At 38.5% G+C, this 10,209-nt stretch overlaps 1 protein-coding gene across 1 annotated transcript; it reads left to right on the top strand.

Moving 5' to 3' along the window:
* Window positions 1-212: 212 nt before the first annotated feature.
* Window positions 213-9,524, top strand: LOC149831811 (ubiquitin-conjugating enzyme E2 34-like). Its single transcript, XM_090012243.1, has 10 exons — window positions 213-311; window positions 5,394-5,559; window positions 5,863-5,917; window positions 6,550-6,588; window positions 6,765-6,828; window positions 6,953-7,014; window positions 7,100-7,139; window positions 7,241-7,268; window positions 8,184-8,275; window positions 8,552-9,524. Exons 2-10 carry the CDS (start codon window positions 5,503-5,505, stop codon window positions 8,811-8,813), a joined length of 699 nt encoding a protein of 232 aa, XP_089868369.1. The 5' UTR covers window positions 213-311; window positions 5,394-5,502; the 3' UTR covers window positions 8,814-9,524.
* The last annotated feature ends 685 nt before the right edge of the window (window positions 9,525-10,209 follow it).

Genomic DNA, 10,209 nt, shown 5'->3' with positions numbered 1-10,209 from the left:
CAACCCATACTTTCCACTTTTGCAATCCTTCACATGGTCAGCAATGGGCCTATTTTATTCCGTAACTACCCCCACTGTAGCACATCTTAGATCATGAAATATTGAAGAGAATTGTGGCGATCATTGTAGGTAAAATAGTCATTTCGAAAGACATCCGCATAAGATTATTGCTTCTCCTTATAATCTCTGGAAACCTAAACGAGAACGAAGTTCATAAAATCCATCGATTTTGTGCCCTTTCCCATCGTCTCTTCTTGATCCGTTCCATCGTTTCCGATGTAAGAGGACGCGATGGAAGAGTGCAATCGAAGGTGATCTCTCTCTCTCTCTCTCTTTATTTGGGTGAAACTATAGTTTGCTTGTCATTATTTCGATGAGAATCTTCTATCTGATTTTCATCTTTAATGTCTTTGTGGTCAGATTTAGCCTTTTTTCATCGAAATTCGAATTGGGCGTTGGCGATTTTTTTTCACGAGAAAACCCCTAAATCCTTTTTCCTGCTTAATTTGGTTTTTCGATTTGGATGGCGCTTTTTTGGCGTCTATGCGTTTGAATTTATGATTTTGTTCTCTTTATCCCAAACACCTTCCCCATCTCTTTTTTTCTTTATGGGCAGAGCGGCAGAGTCGTAAAAGTTGTAGCGCTTTTCTTTTAATATGAAATGGGGATTCTTGAGAATAAATTACAATGCCATTTACAAAGCATGGCTTTGGGATATTTATTTGTTGGTGTTATAGAGTGTTTGCGTGAAGATGATTTACTTTTTGTTGGGATCAGTGGGATTTTTGGTTAGCTGATGCTGAGTTGATGTTATGTAGATTGCGTCGAAACTAAAATATAGGAAAGCTAAAGAGCTTATGTTGCTTGGGAATTAGAAACTGGATGTGGATGTGTTGATTTTAACTAATGCTGAGTTGAGGCTTATGTAGATTGCCTTTAAACTAAAATTAGGAAAGGTAAAGAGCTTGTGTTATTTGGGTGATACCTGGGAATTGGAAGTCGGATGTGGATGTGTTGATTCTCTTCCCTCTCTTTGCCAACCCAATTCTTCAACCGATTCCGCATCGGTGCAATACACATCCACATCAGCATCGTTTGAATTGGAAGCTGGATGTGGCCTGCAAGAAACCAAAAATTCCATTGAATCCGCATTGGTGGCTAAGGGGATCCCGGGATCCCACCATACATCAGAGTCCACAATCTGGGTCATTCCTATAAGCTCGAAGTGCTACAGTTGAAGGATAACATGAGGTGTTTTGTTTCCTCATAAATAAAATATCATTAACTTTTTCGGATATTTATGATAAGAGTGCATGGTTACTCCATTGGCTATTGGTATTTGGCATGTGATCTGCAGGGATGTTTATTTATTTGTACAGAATTATTGTTGTATCTAGTTTAGCTGCCAGTGCCGTTTGCATTTATCTCCTTCATTTTGATAACTTTGTGTTATTATTGTGATTTCCTCAAGATCCTGCCTGTATATTTGAGTGTTAACATATTATCTTGAATATTTCTGTTCTGATATCTGCGGGTTGTAAAGCTTTGGAACTTGAACACATTTTCTTCTTCCTCATGAATTACTTTGCCTTTATGTGAATTTCCCAAATGAAAATTCCCACACTTTTCTTTCTCATCCTAATTACCATCATGTTGAGGCAGCATCGGCCATGTTTTTCTCTGTGCAAGCACAATCTTCCTAATTAAGTGCTGACTATTTGCTTCTTGATGTATACTGCAAATATTCTGTCCTACCTTTAGGAAGAGTGATTTAAATGTAAATACCAGTAGTCATGTTTATCCTACTCACTGTATCATCAGCAAAGAATGCACATGCTAGTAAAACTGTTGAACCCTTATTTTTTGGTGTTTTGCATATTGGGAACTTATTGCTAGATCATTCCATTTGCTCTTTGGACACATTTGGAAGCGAGAAAGATGTAGGGAAAGTGATGCAAAATGGAAAATCCGTACGGATTTTTCGACCCTTCCAAACTAGAGACTTCTTCACCGGGAGAGTTTTTCTAAAAAGTACACTTTTTGATAGGAAACATTCCTCCATAAAGGGGGGGGGGGGAGGAATGTCACCCATCTCACCACCACCACCCACCATCTCACCACCACCGCCACCACCACCCTTCTCCTCCTCTCTCTCTCTCTCATTTTTTTCACATTTTCCCACTCTGTTTTTCTCATGCTACACAAACAAGCGAAAAACTTTGTTTTGGAAAACTTCTCATATCAAAAACTCTCATAGGCAAAACTTTATTTTTTTATGAGAATTTTTCTTTCTTCCAAACATGCCCTTTGTGTCTACTGGTCTATTACTTCCCCATTGTCATTCATAAATGATACTTCCCTTGATTTATAGCTTTGGATGATTTCCAAATTCCATTATATTCTTCTTTGTATCTTTTCCAATAGAAGTTAGTTCAATGATTTACTGACCTTTTTGCATATTTTGCTGAGCCGCCTCTTTTTGCATGTGTGGATTTCTCCCATCTCTATCAATTCTTTGTCCATTTGTTTTTCTTTCTTTTTTCCCTCCTGCCATAAACCTAAATAGAAACATCACTCGGAAAGGTGAGATTGCAAAAAAGGTTAAACAAGGAGTCCGTTGCATATTTTGTCGAGCTGCCTCTTTTTGCATGTGTGGATTTCTCCCATCTCTATCAATTCTTTGCCCATTTGTTTTTCTTTTGTGTTTTTCTCCTGCTATAGACCTAAATGGAAACGTCTCTTGGAAAGGAGAGATTATGAAAAAAAATTCACAAGGAATCCCACCAAAGTTTAGTATCAACATGATGGTGCAAGAAAAAGAAATATGCTTTTTTTATGTGATTAGGAGGGAAAGCTTATTATGCTTACCAGAACCTGCGAGAGCGGATCCTGTAAAACACTGGGTGAGATTAGCAATCTCACCCAGCGTTTACAACCACAAAACCCAACCCTATGTGGGCCCCACTTGTACTGAGGTACAGTACAAAGGGGTGGGTTTTGTGGTGGTTAATCTCACCCAGTGTTTTACAGGATCCACTCTCAGAACCTGCTGTTATTTGTAAGTCTGGTCACAGTGAGCACTGTCAAAACCCTACCAAAACTAGTGAGAAATATGTCTTTTCTCCCATGCCAACTTCCTGGCTGTTTTCCATCCATGTGGGTCACAGTGTTATGCCATTGCCAAATTTACCCACCATACGAAAAAATGAACTCTAAAGAATTTTCGTGGCGGATTATTTTCTTGTCCTTGAGCAGTCCTAATAGGAAGATCTCATGAAAGAGAAAAGGTGAATTAAATGAACTGTGGCACATCAGCTCCAGGCAGAATGTCGTTGCCAGTCAAGATGGCAATCTCTATTTTGCAGGTGTCCATATTACACAATTTGTAATGTATAACTAGCCAAGCAAATATTTTCTCCCAAGGGGAGGAGGGAGGACCACTTTCCCTACTATTTTCTGATAGGTATTGGTAAAAGTGCTCGTTCCATCAATTTCAAGTAGCAACTACTTGCCCTTGAATCTTTCTAAACAGTCCACCTGTGGATGCGTTTCACTAGCAGAAACCATTTGTTTGTGAGCCCATCCACCATTGACCTTCACTCTGATTTCAATGTACAATCCTGTTCATGCAATTCATTTTCGTAGCTCTCTGGCCTCACAAAAGAATCCCTTGGATTATTTGAGTGCAGGTTGCCGTCAGAACTTTCCAAGCCAGGAACTATTTAAAATGTCATCACTCCACAAATTGATAAGCATTTTTAATTTCATGGTTGTCCTAAGCGCTTCTATTTTGATCTAATACTGCACCTACATGCTGTCTTTTTCTTTGGTGTTTAGTCACCCATTTTACAAGCATCCTGTTCAGCGCTTCCAACCTTTCTAATGTGTGGTACAGTCTTGCAGTGGAGCGAATAGCTAAGATCTGATATTCTGAAGGAGCACTTTGCTATAGATGCCCAGTTCACAAGATTGCATGAAACTTTTCTCAATTCATGACATTCTTTTTATGGATCAAATGCTGGGAAAATTCGAGCATTGTTTATAAGGAAATATTGAAATTCATAAAAATAGTTATAAATATATTTAAATATTATTTGACCAATATGTGTATAACAACTTTATGGTATTGTCACTCCAAGGAATTCAACACGAAACTTGATAACCTTGCAAGGATTCTCCATTGAAGACATAACACAAGTATAAATGTTGGAAACTATACATTGTAACATATCTATACAATTACTGTGATGTATAAATCCTTTTTTTGCCGAAGTAGGATGTCACCAACCTTCTCTTTATATCAAGGAATCTTACATGATTTTATCTTTTCATCCTTTTCTCTTGCATATGCTTCAAGATAATTGTCTTAATTTTGTTATTTTATGTAGACGTGCCATTGTTGTCTCCAATATCTGCAAGGTGTTTTTTTTTCAGTGGGTTGGCATTGGATATAGTGTTTGTGTCTCTTAGCTTCTTCAAATTCCCCTCTTTCAGACCAAATCCCATAACTTTGTTTGAAAGCCAATGCATATGAGTAATTGAGTATTCCAAACATTCTTCAAACTTCTGACTTTTATGAAAAAGATAATTCAAAATGGAAAAAACTAAGTACTGAAAAAGACAGCACGACCTTTGTGAAATCTAGCTTTTAGTACAGTTGTTTATTGGGAATTTTCCTACTTCACTTTGGTGCCTCCAATCCCCTTTGAAGTCATATGAAATATTTCTGGGGATAATATCGGAGTGCTACAAATAAATGAAAAAAAAGGATTGTTCTTTTTCATTTTGTGAACTATGGTTTTATAGTTTTTTAGGCTATATTAGGTTTGGGGCAATGTTCCTTCCCTTGGGTTTATTATTCTTTTAAGAGTTCAGCAAATAATATTTTGTTCCTTTGGCATAAGACTACGCCTATGTCACAGGGACTCTTCAACTAGGTGCCGCACCTGCGTCACACCGGCACCCGATCCCGATGCGGTCAACCTGACCCTGGGTGCAGTCAACGCACCCAGGGTCATTTATGTCCAACTTTTGGACTATATATATAAATTTTTTTATATTTTTGCCGCACCCCCGCAGCCAATTTTTTTGAAAGTGCTGCACCCCCACCCCCGTCCCCACCCCCACCCCCACCCCCACCCCCACCCCCACCCATGTGACATAGGACTACACTATGCACATCTGGTTTGAATCAAACTGGTGACTGTTCCCCAGCTTGCCTGGTCAAAAGAAAAACTGGGGTCAGTTCTAGAAGTGAACTATCATGATGGAGAAATAAATAAAACTGTTTTCTATTCCCCCCTGCCCTGTGCTTAAATTCATATTCAAGTTTTTCTGAAGACAATGACCACCTTTTATATTCTGAAACTGTTCACTTTCATATATTTGTGTAGGCTTTGAACAAACAACATCTTTGGGAGGTTTTGCAGAATATAAGAGAAAGGTGCTTGTAGGTGTTTCTACTAAACTAAATTAGAGGTTTTTTCTTCTGAAGCCTTTTTCATGGGAGACAGGGCTTGTGTCAAGCGTCTTCAGAAGGAATATCGGGCGCTGTGTAAGGTATGTATACTCCTTAGTCCTTTCTATAATTTATTTTGATGTTTTTAACCCTCACGATCTTTAATTTTATGCGTCTGATTTTTCATAGATACGTGCTGCAAAGTATTCATGTGTCTGTGTTATAAGTCTTTCCTGAAAAAAGGCTGTTTTGCTTTTCTTTTTCTGTTGAGTCTTAGCAACACTTTGTCATTTTCCATTGGTACTTAGTGATGCTAGTGGTGCACCCAGCATTTTTTTTCTATTTCTTGTATTATATGCCTTTACTGCCATAGTGACTTTGAAGTATTTCTGAATTTGTTGTAGGAGCCAGTTCCCCATGTTTTAGCTTGTCCAAATCCAAACGATATCCTCGAGTGGCGTAAGTTTAATAATTTATCAAAATTATATTTTCCTGCTTGTGCATAACTCATGCTGTCAGTATCTATTCTTTACCATCTGTCCTTTCTCAAGATCTCAATGATCATATCAAGGTGCTTCATTTCATCATTCCAGAAACCATGACCATTATGCTCTTATCGTCTAACATTTGGGTCTTGATGAATGATAAGTTTTTAATCATTGGATTTAGTTCTTCTATGAGGATGTGAAGGCTTTGATTGAAATGACAGATTCCCAAAGTGGAACAAAGAATATGGCTTGCAGGGCTTTATTTCAAACACACTCAATATAAAATTACCCCTCTTCATCCGTGCTTGCATTTGATGAAAACTCTCAAAGCTCGTATATAAGTCTAACATGTTTTGAGTGCAAATTATTGCTTAATGTCAGATAGCACAAGTTGTCTATTTCTACTAAAAACTACTGCATCTGGCTGCCTTTAACTGTGTCTAAAGAAGGCTTTCCTTTGACATTTAAGGACATTGTTTTTTGTATGTTTTTTACTATCACTGTTTCTGTTTCTATATTTTTTATTTTTGCCATCAAGTCCTTCCAGTCTTCTACTTTGGAGCTTGTGGAGATGATTTTTCTTTTTCAATTTATCCTTTCCAGATTATGTACTAGAGGGAAGTGAAGGCACACCATTTTCAGGTATGTGAAGCTTGAATGACAAGGCACACACAGATTGTGGTGTAGATTGAAGTGTTATGATATGCCATTGTAGTTCTGCTCGATTGTCATAATCTAGGCTAGTCTAAGATGAGTTTTGACTCAATATTGCCTTTGTATCATATACCTGTCTGAGATCTTTTCTTAATAACATGTAGGTGGTGTTTACTATGGAAAGTTAAAGTTCCCTTCTGACTATCCATTCAAACCCCCAAGCATCAGGTACATGGTCACTTGCATTTGAATGAGCATGGAATTTTAAGAGCAGATATTGCTGCATCTCACGCTGTCTAATTTTCCCCACCCTTGAATATCAAAATCCTGATGTTAATGTCTTTTTATGTAGCATGAATACTCCTAATGGCCGATTTGCTACACAGAAGAGAATCTGCATGTCTATGAGTGATTGTAAGTGACTACCTATCTTTGGAGACTCACCATATTATTTCATGTGATTTTCACATGCTGAATGTTGTTTCCCATTTTACTTCAGTTCATCCTGAGACATGGAACCCCATGTGGTCAGTAGCAAGGTGCGTTGAATAAATGTTTTGACGTAGATATATATTATGCTCTTACTCCTTTTTATGGTTTATATTTACTGACTTTTCTGCAACTATAATTTCTTTATCAGCATACTCACGGGGCTTCTCTCATTCATGGTGAGTGTGGTTCGATTTTTGTGTATCAGTTTCTTTATGGCTGCTATTTTAGTTCTCGATAGCTATCCTATAAAGCTTTATGTGGTTGTTTCCTTTCGGTTCTTGTCCTCGATTATAATTATAGGGTCCAGTTTATAATTCAGGACTCTACACTAGCTTTGTGAAATTTTGCTATATTTGTTCTCCTCAAATATGAATTATCTGATACTGTTGAATTTCAGTCTAATTTGATGTTGTTTCCTTCTGTGATGGTTTAATATAGATGCGGGGCATGTGCATATATGCACAAATATAAAGCATCACCACCCGATAATCCCTCCAGCTCATTAGGACACCACCATTGAATCTAGTTTAGTCCTGCTGGCATTCAGCTTCAGACTTAGCTGATTTGTCTTTTGGCTAGGCCCAAGTTCATGTTTAGGCTTGCAAATCCTATCTTGTCAAGCGAGTGCTGAGCTATGTAACACGGACTCTTCTAATAGGTCAACGACTCAACGCACTCATGTCGCACCCATGTCCCTTCCACAGTGTCAGGTGTGGTCAACCACTCCAGGGTCTATTTCTGTCCAAAACTGGATTCAGTTGACCCTAACAGAGTCCTATATATATATATATATATATATATATATATATATATATATATATATATATATATATATATATATATATATCCACACTCCGACACCCAATCTTTTTGTCACTGCCATGTTGCACCCTTCACATCTTCACCCACACCTGCACTTACGTGACATAGGTTCTGACTTCTGAGTCATACCAACTTTACTGGGGCACAGAGTCCATGATGTTTCAAGTTTGGGTCATTTTTAATCTTTCAGCTGTTTGTTAGGTCTTTTCTCATTTTATTCCAAAAGATTTTATTTCCTGTAGCTTAACTATTTCTTTTAACCTGTGCAGATGGATAATAGTCCTACCACTGGCAGTGTGTCTACTACTGATGCTGAAAAGCAAAGGCTTGCCCAGGCTTCACTTGCATTCAACTGTAAGAGGTAAATGAATACTTTCATTCAGCAAAATTTTCTGTGCTTTTATAATTTTCATTGATGATCAGTCTTTGTTGTTGGGTTGGGCCTACCTACTTGGGGTTCTCTATTAAGGTCTTCAGCCCACACCAAGTTGTGCTTGAAAAAAGGAAACAACTTTTGGAATTGACCCTTATAAAAGTTTCATACTTCCGAGTACACAATAGTTTTATGTTCTATCTTCATCTTCTGATGCTCTAGTTTGGAAGAAAACGGTTTTTAGTTATTTGTTTTCTTTTGTAGTCCAATGTTCAGAAAAATGTTCCCAGAACACGTTGAGAAGTACAACCAGCAACAAAATCTAGAAAAGCTGAATTCAGATAGGTTGGCAGAGAAAGAACAACCTCATGCTGCATCTGCAACTGGAGACATTGAAAGAGAAGCTGATGACAGAGTGATTGACAAAAGGAATGGTCGGCATACTAACAAAATTCCATTTTGGCTGCTGCTGTTTATATTCTCAGTTCTTGGTGCCATAATGGCATTGCCGCTTCTTCAGATTTGATTTTCTGCTAATTCAGAAAAATGAAGCTGCCTTGGTCCTACTCAGTGCAGATGTTGAAGAATTCCTCAAATGTTTCTGGTCGGTCTATTGGCCTTTTTGAATGCTGGTTGCTTAGGACGTACATCTTTGTAACTAGTTAGTTAAACCTCTATAGACTGGTGTACTGAATCAAGGATCATTAAGCATCCGATTTAAGTTCAGAAGTAGGTGATTGTCTTGGGATAATGGTGTGCCTCAGACCCAATTTCTTCTGGAGTTCGACTTGTGGGTGCTTCACCCTGTGGCTCTGTAATTTTTTTTTTGAAAGGCAAGCTGTGGTTAGACCGACCCCTACCAGATATCTCTTAAGCCCCATGTCAGAGGGATTCGAACCTGGGGCTTCAGCTTGGCCCCAGATCCCGTTTACCACATGGGATACCACCTCGGTGGCATGTGGCTCTGTAATTTCTTGCATTCAAGTTGCAAGTAAGCGGTTATTGCTTCTTCAGGCACTTAATCGTGTTTTTCTCTTATAAATAGTTGGCTCAATTCCAGGAACGACTTTGGTGAGGAACAATTAGGACAGACCCTTAAACTGTGTTCATCTGGTGACTTATTCGTGAACTTGGCAGAACCCGAGAACTGGGTATATCTGATCCTTATTTAGTTCAGAAATAAAAGAAATAAACTTTGATCACACACTGATGACAAATGGGTGTGAGGCCATCTAAAGTAATTGAGGCGGTGGTTGAGCCATGGCTCTTTTTGAATCATGATGCAGCACTGAATTGAATGTCATTTTGAATGAGCAATGTGTTCTATGGCAAAAGTGCTAGAGAAAGGTCCTTGGTTGAGGATGGACTTGATCTGAATACGTGCATTCAAGCAAGTCTGGCTTCTTCCGAAGTTGTTCTCGGGCATCAGGTGATGCAATGCCGTTAATGCTAAATATTCTATGGGCATGTTTGATGGCAGTTACTTTTTTCGCCCAAGATTTTTTTTTTCGGGTTTTTGTGGATTCCAAGGACCTTTCCTCTCAGCCCTCATTTACTCTTTGGACAAATTTTTAATATTTACATTCTCAATTTTGTCACCAGGATTCAAATGTGTAGGGTCCAAGACGGTGGTTTTGCAAATTTTGGTTTTCTGGATCCGACTCCCCAATGTATTTAGCTGTTCCAGATCTGAATCGTTTGCATCCCTAACACTACTAGTGCTTTGGAGATTCTTTGGATGAAGCATATGCTTCGCCATCAGCCTTGAGAGTATTTTTCTCAACTTGTCTACAAAGCATTCTATCAAACTTGCTGGCCTTGATGCTTGGATTTCAATCCTGACTTCAGCTCTCAACCCAGAAATAGAAGTCTCTGTGAGGGTTTCTTGTGATCACCTCGTAAAACGGAGTTACTCAACCTCT

The sequence above is a fragment of the Nuphar pumila genome, chromosome 7, assembly GCF_984573655.1.
Source record: "Nuphar pumila chromosome 7, dmNupPumi1.hap1.1, whole genome shotgun sequence".
NCBI classification, from domain to species: Eukaryota; Viridiplantae; Streptophyta; class Magnoliopsida; order Nymphaeales; family Nymphaeaceae; genus Nuphar; species Nuphar pumila.
Note: the sequence above shows the minus strand (reverse complement) of the source record. Positions and strands in the feature narration are given on the sequence as shown.

Bases quoted from the DNA above. Each gene is read 5' to 3' on its own strand.
- LOC149831811 (XM_090012243.1), top strand. From the start codon at position 5,503: ATGGGAGACAGGGCTTGTGTCAAGCGTCTTCAGAAGGAATATCGGGCG. The intron at 5,918-6,549 runs GTAAGTTTAATA...TATCCTTTCCAG, and splicing joins AAACGATATCCTCGAGTGGC to ATTATGTACTAGAGGGAAGT. The intron at 7,269-8,183 runs GTGAGTGTGGTT...TAACCTGTGCAG, and splicing joins CGGGGCTTCTCTCATTCATG to ATGGATAATAGTCCTACCAC.